Source organism: Petromyzon marinus, chromosome 23, assembly GCF_048934315.1.
Source record: "Petromyzon marinus isolate PM22_M1 ecotype Great Lakes invasive population chromosome 23, UKy_Petmar_22M1.pri1.0, whole genome shotgun sequence".
Taxonomy (NCBI): Eukaryota; Metazoa; Chordata; class Hyperoartia; order Petromyzontiformes; family Petromyzontidae; genus Petromyzon; species Petromyzon marinus.
The window spans coordinates 10,767,501-10,781,045 of NC_133689.1; the positions used below are offsets into that span (position 1 = coordinate 10,767,501).

At 45.0% G+C, this 13,545-nt stretch overlaps 1 protein-coding gene across 4 annotated transcripts in view; it reads right to left on the reverse strand.

Annotated features, from left to right (window-relative positions):
- Positions 1 to 1,688: 1,688 nt before the first annotated feature.
- Positions 1,689 to 13,545, reverse strand: part of LOC116945270 (tyrosine-protein kinase Yes-like) — a 124,567-nt gene continuing 112,710 nt past the window's right edge. For all 4 annotated transcript variants that reach the window (XM_032959650.2, XM_032959649.2, XM_076069019.1 and 1 more), the window contains 2 exons: positions 11,654 to 11,785; positions 1,689 to 9,925 (listed from right to left, as the gene is read on the reverse strand). In XM_032959650.2, coding sequence (XP_032815541.1) covers positions 9,717 to 9,925; positions 11,654 to 11,785 — 341 coding nt within the window. In that variant the 3' untranslated portion in view covers positions 1,689 to 9,716. The remainder of the gene's footprint in view (positions 9,926 to 11,653; positions 11,786 to 13,545) is intronic.

Here is a 13,545-nt window from a genome sequence, read left to right on the forward strand (position 1 = left end):
GACTAATGGTGGGTAAATCTCACAATAACCCCGTACATAAGGGGCCGTCCATAATTAATGTCACGCGATTTTGGACGATTTTTTTTGACCCCCCCCACCTTCGTCACACGGCGTCACAAAAAGTCAGACCCCCCCCCTTCAAATATGACGTCACAAAACTCTGCCCGCCCCCCCAAAAAAAAATCAAACATGCTTCAAATCGCTTTAAATTATTGTCATTGTAGTGCGTATTTAATGCGGCGCTGCACTCTGATGTTGTAGGAGAAAACATTTATTAAAAAGTCTATTTAATTAAGTAGAACGTGTTGTCTATATTTATTCAAAGTTGCGCATTCTGATGTCACGTCACATTTCTCAAACCCACCCACCTCCTCGTCACACATCGTCACAAATGTCTGACCCCCCCACCACCACCCCCTAGGTGCGTGACGTCATTTATGGACGGCCTCTATACGCCTCAATAGTCCCCGTCTAACTACAAACGACAAATGCGCATCTGAACGTTCAGGTGCGCTTCTGCGGCAGTCGGCAAGGCTCTTCCTGCCTATATTAGAAAGCTACTTGGGAGCGATGCACTTTAAAATCACCGAGATTGAAAACTAATTGCTTTAGAACTGCTTTGTGTTTTGTCTGATGTCCTTCCTCCGCACCTCCGACAATCACGGTTGGCTATGTATAGGTGCTAAAGAAGTTCAACATGCGTTAGAAAAGTGCTACCTGTTTATTGTTATTGACGTTTTTATAAGGCGCAGCAGACCCAAGAAAGGGCTTCAGAGTGCCTTAAATCGAATAAGAAAACATAAATAGCTTTAGTCTATCTAACAATATGGTAGGAAAGAAGGGGGCTTCTAACTTATTTCTAAAATGCGAACATATCAGCAGTCAGGCGCAGTTTTTCAGGCAGTGCGTTCCAAATCTAAAAGCCAAGGACCGAAAAAGGCCTGAGCTCCAAAACGTTTTCTTTTGCCGAAAGCGCGGCTGACAGAAATATCATGGTCACGGTGTATGGGGACCTCAAACTCCAAGGATTGTAAAGCTGCATGCAGTCTATTGGTCAAATATTGAGGCAATTGCTGAAAGAGTGCTTTGTGAACTAAGCACAATAATTTGAATCGTGCACGGAGCTCAATTGGAAGCCAGTTGCAGGTCGAGTAAAGTTTGGGGTCTTGGGTCTCGACGAGAATGGTTGGTCAGTCAATAGTCGCGCAGATGCGTTCAGAACGTCCTGGAGTAGTCTAACTGGACACCGTGAATGACCCACGTTAAAGGCATTGCCATAGTCGAGACGAGATGTTACAAGGGCATTAAGCACCTAAGCACAATCTCCGTCAAGACGGGAAAGTTTGATATCTTTGTCCATAAGTGGAACACACGGGTTTTTACTACTTATTTTATCTTGGGCAGAACCGACAGTGACTTACCCAACACCAAGCCACGACTCTTAGTCATATTTACTAGTCGGGGTGCCATTCCATTGACCGTTAAAGACGCTGCCATGAGCCTCAGGCCAACAAGTTTAGACTCCTGCTCAACCAGAAAATATTCTGAATTGTCTGGATTGTTTCAGACAGCTGTCAGACATCCAAACAGTCAAGCGGGGAGGGAAGTAGAATTATGTTTGCCCTGCATGTCAATATATACCCGAGTGTCATTGGCGTACTGGTGAAAAGAAACGCCACGTCCTCCGATCAGATCTCCCAGTGTTTAATTTTCTCAGCAATAAAACAGACGATGAAGTGTACAACGAATTCACGTTTATTAGAGATCACCAGCACAGTATAGCCCTGCTAGCCTACTGCCACAATTGATATACAAAACAGGTCTCCCTCTAACCTGGCATCTCCATTAAAAAAAAGAAACAGCAGTACCTGGTGTAGGTTCTGAATAAAATAAAATTTTCCGTGCGTTTTCACTTTTAATCGATCCAATTCATCGTGCGCAAGCGGCAGGCTTCAGCGTCGTGTAACAGAGGCCGACGACGTCTGACCAATGTCACGACTACGTTCGCGATGCCAGAACTCCACTTGAAAGCTAATGATTTGGTCAGTGGGCCTGATTCAGAGCAGATAATAAAAAATCCTGCTCTCCCCCCCACCCCAACATCCAACTACTTGGGCCCAAGCTAAGAGACCATGGCTCATGTAATCGTGAAATCAAAGTGTGGCTTAGATGTACCACAAAAATTGCACACCTGCAGTAGCTAGCTGCCATTGCTATACAAAGCCATAAGCGTTATGTTGTGATGTAAAATCTTCTTCAAAGCGTAAATGAACATTGTGGTTCGGGATTATGATTAGTCCGATGGCAATTGCTGAGTTTCCATTGCTATGAATCAATAAGTATACTTATTTGAAGCAAAATGTATTGGAATAGTTTGAATATTATTTTCCAAAACAGGATATATTTTTTTCTGTAAGAGGAACATAGTGTCTTACGATTTTTGTAGCTTTTTGATTGTACTGCTACAGTAATTGGATAGAATAACAACGTCATGTGTAGCTTATTTCAACTTAAAACAAGTATTGACAATGTCCTTTATGTATTTGGCAAAATAAAGGACGTTTAAATATTCATACTGCTTGTGAAAAGGGTACGTTTTTGGATAGACATACATATTTTCATCTATAGCAATGATTTTTACTATTTTAAATCGAATAAACGACACATGGACAAACATATTACTTGGAAACGCAGTAAATGCGACCGCACTATTGTACCACGACCATCATTAGAAGCATCCGGCTAATATGTGCCATTAAGTGTACATTCAGCGTTAAAGGATATTCAAAAAATGAATTGAGGGCACCAATTCAGCCAGTCTACAACATGGGGAGACTCACTTCCTGCAGGCGTCTGGCGGATTACCCACACATCACCAACACGTGCAGCTTTCTGAAAAGCATTACGTGTCGTTGCATTCTCCAATGTTATTTAGCTTCATATGCGTGCGATAACATTGTTTTTTATTTACACATTAACGAGAGAAATTATTTCATAACCCAACCTTTATTGTACTGCTTTGTTTCGTATCGTTTGAGCACATACACGGAATCACGTGTCCACAATTTGCCCTCCTTTGTATAATTTGTTCCAAAACTGTATCTTTTCCAGATCTCTCTTGGCAGAGACATGTTGGCTTGTTTCTAACCAGGATTCAACAATATAATCCTTCAATTACAGTGCTGAATGTTGAGTTCTGCGTTTTTACCATACAATTCATTAGCTGTGAAATATGAAACACGGTGCGGTATATATATTCTTGGTTCTTTCGGTAAAGTCACGTAGAAGGGAAACAATAAAATAAAAATTAAAAAAAATCTATTGTTTTATATATATTTTATTTTTTGTTTCCCTTCTACGTGACTTTACCGAAAGAATCAAGAATATGAATCCCTGCAGTCACGAAAGCTTTAAATCAAAATTTAACGGTACGGTATTTAAATGTATAATTCACATTGGCAACTGTTTCCTTTATTCAACAGATTACTATTTTTTGTTACAAACTTTACTCGACCCTCTAAAACGACAACTTCATGTATACATTTAGTAATGTATACTCATCAGGTACACCGTATTAAAAAGGGGTCATGAACTTAAAATACGGGTCTTGTAAAGTGCATACTGATATTTTTAAATGGTATATATTCAGTCCAGACATGTGTTACAAAGTAATATTGCAGAGACAAATAAAATCCATCTTTAAATATATCAAATATTTTCTATTGATCGCTCAATCTGCCTCTTTTCTCTCTGTGAGAGCATGGGTCAGGGTGGATGGGAGGATTGCGTTTTCTGGGGCTGTGATAAGGATGGTCATTCAAATCAGGTAATTTAATCCCTTTTGTTTTAGGCAAATGATCTGGAGGGGAGAATCTGTTCTTTTCTATGCACTTTAATATTTTATTACACCATCATCCAATGTATAACTCACTGTACTTTGATGCAACTCTTTTTCAAATGGACTCTGTAACCATATACGTCGGTTAATACGATATTCACCGTTCGTGCATGCGACTTTTATCCTAAGGTTTAACTTTTTGTCTTTTTTTTTTTTACAAATAAACTCAGGTGACTTCGCCCAATGCTGCACCACTTGCAGTGCAGACAAGCGGAGGGGTTTTGGGTAGAGGGTTTGGCAATCAGGTGGTGGGAACGGGTACTTGGTGGCCACCTCAAAAGCCTACTTTGCATAACGTCCGTGGCCCTGCAGGAAGAGGCTATCTTCTATACTCGTTCGATGGTTCGGGCGCTTGACCGACCATCGAACAAGGACTGCCACTGCATCGCGCGCTTTCGGATGCGCATCTGCGGCCGTCTGGATCGCTCCTTCACTTCGACATTAGGAAGCCACTTTTAAATCTAGATGGGAAAACGAATTTCTTTCGAACTCCTTTGTGTGTTTAGTTTGTGATCTTTCTCCCGCAATCGGAGGTTGGATACGTACGGTGCAAAAGAAGTTCAACGTACATATAAGGAATGAAGAAGACCCCTGTGTATGGGAGCATTGACGTAAAAAAATGTATATTGCTACGAGCCCTAAACCCTCATGTTTGCTAATCCGCTAAGACGTATTGCATGTTTTCAACACGCTCCGTAGCATCGTGTTCTCACTTTTTGGATATGATGGCTGGCCGGGACTAGGTTTCTCTGTACTTTGATGATGCCTGTATTGCCTCTTGTTTAATGATGTTGCTGGAAAACCCCTAAATAAAACTGGTTAAACTACAAGAGGTGTGACTACGTACAAAACGTTATCATTCAATGTTACATTTGGTTGCTTTAAAGTGATGCAACCAGAATGTATTTTCCGCGACTAAATTCAAAGTGACAGGTTTTTTTAATCTGGTCAGCCTACCGTCATACCATATACACCTGCATTTCCCATGATCCCACCCACGTAACTCCAACACAAATAATATAATTCACGATGTTTTATGGCATACATTCCACCTCTTATCAAAATAAATGGAACTGGAAGAACAATATTCTAATCAATATACCCTAACATTAAAAACCAGGGTACTGTATTTAAATCACAAAGCATCATGTGAAGACGCACAACACCTTGTATGCCAGTCGGTTGTCTTGAAGAAAGACGTTCACACAACTAGCAAAGTGAACGACAAGGCAACACTATACTGATATTGACATAAAGCTTAAAATGTGTCTCAACACCGAGACCTGACAATACGGTCAGTTCCACTTCTCGATTCACTCGAATGTTATAGATTACAACAAGATTTAAGCAAAGAACACGTGATTCCCATTGGCTGGGTAGCACTGTGCTTTGGGGGAATCAACCCCGCCCATCACCCATATGGGGCGATAAAATTACTTCAACTGTGTGTGACACCAACAGCGACCTGTCCTGTTAATATACTGGCTGCAGGAATGTTCACTTGCCACCATGGGCATTTGCCACACTCACAGTTAAATCGACCATTGAAACAAAAACCTTCAAGGGAACATCTTACACGGCCACCGAGCTGTGCTCCGTTCAGTAGGTCGCCCATCAAGCCATCACGTGGGCTTGAACTCATTAAGTGCAATAACAACGTGCGTGTGTGTGCAGAAACTGGTAACCAGGCCATCAAACACACACTTCATACGAGAGAGAGAGAAGCACGAATTTCAAATCAAGGATCCCAGATGGCTCAGTATTATGATGGCACAGACAAAGCTTTAGCGCCCTGAGTCACCCAGCCAACTCCATACTTTTAAAATCATTTATCGTGCAACGTGACAATTTCAACCGCTGGGGAAGTTTGTTGTTGTTGTCGTCGTTATGACTGGATGATAAAAAAGCATGTGCACGTGATTATGTAAAAATGTTTGAGTTTGCAATACGTTTTTTTAAGCCAGTATAACCCCCCATTTCACGGATTGAGAATTATCAAACAAGTGTCAACGTTATGATACACAAAAAGAGCATGATAGTGGTGACTTAAGTTAATCGTCTTAAGACAACACTTTCATTACGTTTATAAATGAGACAAATTCCAGGGGGCTTAAAACATGCAGGAAAGTATATCGGCGTAACACCAATGTAAAGAACTCACACCTGCACACGTACAAGCGGGAAAAGCATTCAAAAAACGTGTTGTGTGCATTGGCCGTCAACTTACCGAGAAAGGTAAAGAACCAAGGATATGTGATTTGTAAAATACATGGGGCGGTCAGAAAACCTTTTGAGAATTAGACATCGAAAGGTACGCACACAAGACTCACACGTAATACAGTGCATCGTGTTTCACTCTGGTAAACCCTGACAATAAACGCAGCCTTGTGCCACCGATTGGGGTCGGCATATGAAGACTGGGGCTTTTAAATAAGCCCACATTATGTTTGGCAAGACCTTTTTTTCAGGTGCCTAATTCTCAAAAAAATAAGTAACACTCTGACCCTGACCCCATTCAGTGAGGGAAAAAAAGTATTTGATCCCCTTATGATTTTGTACGTTTGCCCACTGACAAATAAATGATCAGTCTATAATTTTAATGGTAGGTTTATTTGAACAGTGAGAGACAGAATAACAACGAAAAAATCCAGAAAAACGCATGTCAAAAATGTTATAAATTGATTTGCATTTTAGTGAGGGAAATAAGTATTTGACCCCCTCTCAATCAGCAAGATTTCTGGCTCCCAGGTGTCTTTTATACAGGTAACGAGCTGAGATTAGGAGCACACTCTTAAAGAGAGTGCTCCTACTCTCAGCTTGTTACCTGTATAAAAGACACCTGTCCACAGAAGCAATCAATAAATCAGATTTAAAACTCTCCACCATGGCCAAGACCAAAGAGCTCTCCAAGGATGTCAGGGACAAGATTGTAGACCTACACAAGGCTGGAATGGGTTACAAGACCATTGCCAAGCAGCTTGGTGAGAAGGTGACAACAGTTGGTGCGATTATTAGCAAATGGAAGAAACACAAAAGAACTGTCATTCTCCCTCGGCCTGGGGCCCCATGCAAGATCTCACCTCGTGGAGTTGCAATGATCATGAGTACGGTGAAGAATCAGCCCAGAACTACACGGGAGGATCAGCCCAGAATTACCAATGATCTCAAGGCAGCTGGGACCATAGTCACCAAGAAAACAATTGGTAACACACTACGCCGTGAAGGACTGAAATCCTGCAGTGCCCGCAAGGTCCCCCTGCTCAAGAAAGCACATATACATGCCCGTCTTAAGTTTGCCAATGAACATCTGAATGATTCAGAGGACAACTGGGTGAAAGTGTTGTGGTCAGATGAGACAAAAATGGAGCTCTTTGGCATCAACTCAACTCGCCGTGTTTGGAGGAGGAATGCTGCCTATGACCCCAAGAACACCATCCCCACCGTCAAACATGGAGGTGGAAACATGCTTTGGGGGCGTTTTTCTGCTAAGGGGACATGACAACTTCACCGCATCAAAGGGACGATGGACGGGGCCATGTACCGTCAAATCTTGGGTGAGAACCTCCTTCCCTCAGCCAGGGCATTGAAAATGGGTCGTGGATGGGTATTCCAGCATGACAATGACCCAAAACACATGGTCAAGTCAACAAAGGAGTGGCTCAAGAAGAAGCACATTAAGGTCCTGGAGTGGCCTAGCCAGTCTCCAGACCTTAATCCCATAGAAAATCTGTGGAGGGAGCTGAAGGTTCAAGTTGCCAAACGTCAGCCTCGAAACCTTAATGACTTGGAGAAGATCTGCAAAGAGGAGTGGGACAAAATCCCTCCTGAGATGTGTGCAAACCTGGTGGCCAACTACAAGAAACGTCTGACCTCTGTGATTGCCAACAAGGGTTTTGCCACCAAGTACTAAGTCATGTTTTGCAGAGGGGTCAAATACTTATTTCTCTCATTAAAATGCAAATCAATTTATAACATTTTTGACATGCGTTTTTCTGGATTTGTTTTGTTGTTGTTCTGTCTCTTACTGTTCAAATGAACCTACCATTAAAATTATAGACTGATCATTTATTTGTCAGTGGGCAAATGTACAAAATCAGCAGTGGATCAAATACTTTTTTCCCTCACTGTATGCCATCCTTTGAAACAAGATTGTCGACACTTTGAACATATTATGACTTAGAGTAAAGAATTTACTCCACACGTATACGATGGTTGTTTCTTTTCTTTACAACATTGGCATCATTTTCCTTTTTTCATAAAGTAAACACCAATTTGGCAAATAAAAAAAAAACTATCTCAAAAGATCAAAGCGTTTACTTATTGTGTAAAAAAAAATGAATTTAACACTGTGGCTACAGGACGACTTCATAGAGTAAAAAGCAGCTGTTTTTTTTTACGAGGCTCCGTGTTGCGGTGTTCCGTGCGTTTCATTGAGGGCAGTCGTAGGCTCCCTGTTTGGCCTCTTGACCTTCCAAGAGGATGAGCTCATTCAATGAAAAAGTAGAGCTTCCAGTCAAGAGTCCAAATCCTGGCTCATAGTTGACACGGCATCATCATCATCACCATCATCATTATCGTCATTTTCGATCATCATCGTCATTATCGCCATCCCTCCGGGAACAGCAACAAATGAGCACAACCCAAAGTGCCAAAACAATTGGACTGGGAAATCTGCAGTGGTCACAGTCCTCGGGAGAAATCGGGTTCAAGCCATCGTATCGTAGCATTCCTGCCCCATCGCAGGACCATCAACAGAGATGAGCCACGTCCAGTGCCCATTCGAAAACGGGTGCAACGTTGACCAAGCTCACGGTCCCGTAGGCAACGTTTTTCTTCACCTCCTAACTTCCACGAGTAATGAAGAGTGATCTCTGCTTTCCTTGGTCTATCCACGGAGCACGTTGTACCGGAGCCTGGCGCAATAACATTTTCCAAGTCCTAACTGACTATGACCGAGCTCCGTGCAAGGGATACGTCGAATGAACTCATCGGAACGTGAACCGTGCGTATTTATGGTCGAGCATTCCACTTTATATAGTTGCCACATCGCCAATGTCCACAGCAGTGTACACAAAAAGCGTCGCCCGTGCACGTGATATCACATGCACTTCTTATTTTTTTTTTGGGGGGGGGGGGGGGAGGGGAAGTTTCATCAGAAATTGTGTGCCACTGTCATTGTCGAGACGCAAAACAAAAAGTAAACATATTTTCATCATCATCATCCCCTACAGAAAGAAGGGCCCTTCCATTGTCATGTTCAATGATGGCAAGGGTGATCACACCAGTGATACCATTTTCAGTGTCTGTAATCGGCTCCTCTCGTCACCGCCATCACAAGGTGCAAATGAATGGATTTTGCTTCATGTCTTATCATTCGAATAAAAAGCAGAATAACGATAGATATCAAGCTCTCACACCAAAATCCAACACGAAATACGAATCTCAAATAACATTTGTTTGTGCTGTCATCTGTGACTGGATTGAGACCCACAAAGTTGCCACACTTGAACACAAAGTTGAATCACAGACGGGGAGCCTTGGTTTTGACCTTAGGACCTCAGCGATGCCTGCTCAGTGCTCTGAGACGGGTATTAGTCCCCTGAGAGAGCCCGACGGAGACAAACTGATCAAGAACGGAGCCTGCGATATAAGAGATGCCGGCTCGTGTTTCTCCACGACACGGGTCAGAGAATCGGATGACGTCGAACTCTCTAGGAGCCGCCTGGCCGACCACACCGCGATTCAAACACGACGACAGAAATGATAACTGCTGACGATAGCAAGGGCTGCGATACTTGGGACCCGGGCACAGCCGCCGCTAGAGGTTTTCTCCGGGCTGGTATTGCGGCTCCGTGGCTGTGAAGTAGTCCTCGAGGAAGGACTGCAGGTACTCGAACGTGGGACGCTGTTCGGGCTCCTTGCGCCAGCACAGAAGCATGAGTTCGTACAGGGAGTCGGGGCAGTCCTGCGGGCAGGGCATGCGGTATCCCTGCTCTACATTGCCCAGAACCTCGCGGTTCATCATGCCTGCGTGGGGGGGGGCGCGTCATCACACACACACACACACACGCGCGCGTGCACACACAAATATATATATGCATGCATGTATGTTGAACTTCTTTTGCACCATAATCTTAGTTTTTTCGGTAAAGTCACGTTGAAGAGAAACAACAAAATAATAATATATATATAAAACAATAAAAAAATTCTCACGACGTTTCGACCTAGGGTAAACTGCCAAATCGTTGCGCGTGGCGCTAACGTTTTTTTTTATAAATAAATAAATGCGCCGTTTAAAAATAAATTTATGCGAACCAACACACCTGAAGACGACCGTTTGAGTTATGGTCGAAACGTCGTGAGAATTTTTTATTGTTTTTATATATATTTTATTATTTTGTTGTTTCTCATCAACGTGACTTTACCGAAAAAAACTAAGAATATGAATTACTGCAGTCACGAAAGCTTTAAATAAAAAATTCTTTTGCACCCATACGTAGCCAACCGTGCTAGTCAAAGGTACAGGGGAAGGACGGCAAAACCAAACACGCAAAGCAGTTGTACAGAAATTAGTTTTCAATCGATAGCTGTAGCTCCAGTGGCTTGCTGATGTCGGGAGGAAGCGCGTCCCAGACGTACAGATCCCCCGTGTAGCCTTTAACAAACTGCTGGGGCAAATGCTGTGAGTGAGCACGAACGAGGGTCGGCACGGCATAGGAGGTGGTGGGTGGCCAACATCACGCCCGGCCACCTTTGCCTCCCCCCCAGGACTGATGTTCACACACCGCACCATGTACTCATTTAAAGCGGAGTCGACCAAAGGGAGACCCAGGTCCAGTTCAAATATTCACCGCTGTTATCGGTTGCGAGCGGAAATCAAACTCTGGTTGCCAGGTTCGTATTGAAGTGCGCTAACCGCTTTGCCGCCACTCCCCCAAAGACACACACACACATGCACGCAGACACACATAAGCATAGAAACGGACACGCATTTCGAAGGATATGCACACACACAAGTACAGACAAAGATAGAATATCCACCATATAAGCTTAACAGACCATTGGGGCAAGTGCTGTTAGCGAGCACCTATGACAGCTGGCACAGCACACAAGGGGGTGGGGGGGGGGGTGGCCAGCACCATGCCCAGCTACGTTTGTCTCCCTTGTGAAAATGTTTACACGTCACACCAGGTACTCAATTAAGGCTGCGTCAATCGTGGGTCGGCCCTGGACCGGTTCAGATATTCGTCACATATCCCTGATACACCGTGGCCTCTGCCTCCCATCATCTGTCCCGAGGAGTCAGTACGGGTTGGTGAAAGGGAAGGGTCCGGATCCGGTTCGGGCATCATTCGTCTACGGTGTTGGCCGTGAACGGGAATCAAATTCACGTCGCCGGGTTCATAGCGCAGACCTCTAACCACCATGCCACCATCGTTCCATCCCTAACGGCACCGAGCCCCTGGAAATCCATGGACCTCATCCGCAGTAGACCCCATCAGAGCTGGTCTTTGTTGCCACTGCCTCGTCAGCACTTGATGCCGAGTCGACCTACGGTAGGCCCAGAACCGGTTCAGGTAATCGTCACTGGCGTTGACCGTGAGCGGGGAATTGAACCCGGGTCGCTGGGTTCGCAGCGCAGCGCGCCAACCGCGACACTGCCGCTCCCCCACGTGCATACACAAGCACACCCAGCTATACATGCACACGCACCTGTACGGGCACCACTCGTACACAAAGAGACCCAACACTGACCGGGGTAGGGGATGCGCCCCTTGGTGACCAGCTCGGTGAGCAGCACGCCGAACGACCACACGTCGGACTTGATGGTGAAGTGGCCGTGCAACGCAGCCTCTGGTGCGGTCCACTTAATGGGGAACTTCCCTCCTGGGATGCACACGCACGGTCAGAAACACAGACACGCACGCACAGAAACACACGCACAGAAGCACACGCACACACACACACACACGTTCAGGAACACAGACACGCACGCACAGAAACACACGCACAGAAGCACACGCACACACACACACACGTTCAGAAACACAGACACGCACGCACAGAAACACACGCACAGAAGCACACGCACACACACACACACGTTCAGGAACACAGACACGCACGCACAGAAACACACGCACAGAAGCACACGCACACACACACACACGTTCAGGAACACAGACACGCACGCACAGAGACGCACGGGCAGAAACGCACGCGCAGAAACACACAGTGAAATACATGCACAGAAACACGCAGAAAAACGCATGCACAGAAACACACAACGACAAAGATACATACATGCATTGAAAGACACAGACACAGAAAGAAAAAGACAGACGCAGAAATACATACACACGTAGAAATACATACACATTGAAAGACGCACACCACAACTCACGGACACACCAAAACACGCACAGAGAAAGATACATGCGCAGAAACGCACACGAAAAAACACGCACGCAGAAACGCACACAAAAACAAAGACAAAGATCCCCCGTATAGCCTGTAACAGACTGTAGGGGCAAGTGCTGTTAGCGAGCACCTATGAAGGCCGGAACGGTACACGAGGGGGTGGGTGGCCAGCACCACGCCCGACCGCCTTTGTCTGCCCAGTCGCGATGTTTACACACCGTACCAGGTACTCATTTGAGGCTGAGTCGACCTAGGGAAGGCCCGGGACCGGTTCAGATAATCGTCACTGGTGTTGGCCGTGAGCGGGAATCGAACCCGGGTCGCCAGGTTCATAGCGCAGCGCGCTAACCGCTACACTATCGCTCCCCACACACACAGAACCACACACACACACACGCATTAACACAAACCTCAGATACTTGGAATCTCAGTCACTTCTGCATTGCCAGAAGTGCACGATAATCAAAAATGCAGTGTTTGTCAGGTCGAATTCTATTCCCCGAGAGTACCCGGTTCGTACAAGCAAAGATACCCGCAGTGATGGATAAGTTATCATTTGTGGGCCTTCTCAAAGGGGTGGGCTCACACTGGCCCCTGAGCTTGGCTTCAAGCAGATTTCCAGCATATGCTTTGAGCTTCTAGCGCTCTACATGGTCGCCGACTGAACCACTGCCTTCCTGAGTTCCATAATTAAGTTTTTTTTGGGGTTAGATCACGTGATTATAAATGTGCAGTTCAACCCGCCACCACGAGCCGACTCGGCCCATTGGTAAGGTTTGTCACGTAAACAGAACGTGCCAATTGGTTACTACGTCAGCACACCGGTGTGTTGGGGGGTAAACCCACAACATTTACAATTCGAGTACGACCTTGCGCCGGTGATCACAACAACCAGCGTCAACAAGGCGACAGCCAGAATTGATTGTGAAGAAGTCCTCCTCCTTCGCTCTTAAGCCTACGTGTTCAACCTCCTGCGTTCCCGGTCGTTTCACTCCATTCACGGGAGTCTGTTCAACAAGCGCACCAACGGCTGGTTAACGTCTTCTCAAATCACTGCACCTGAATGAGTTAAATGATGACGTCACCCTGCTGCTCCATTTAAGACCGGGAGCAAGCGAGGGCTTTACCATTCTGGCGAATTGCCCGATGATTGCCGGATGTTATTACCAGCGAAACGTCGTACTCAAATTTTAAACGATGTTGATTCACTCTTCAACACACCGGTG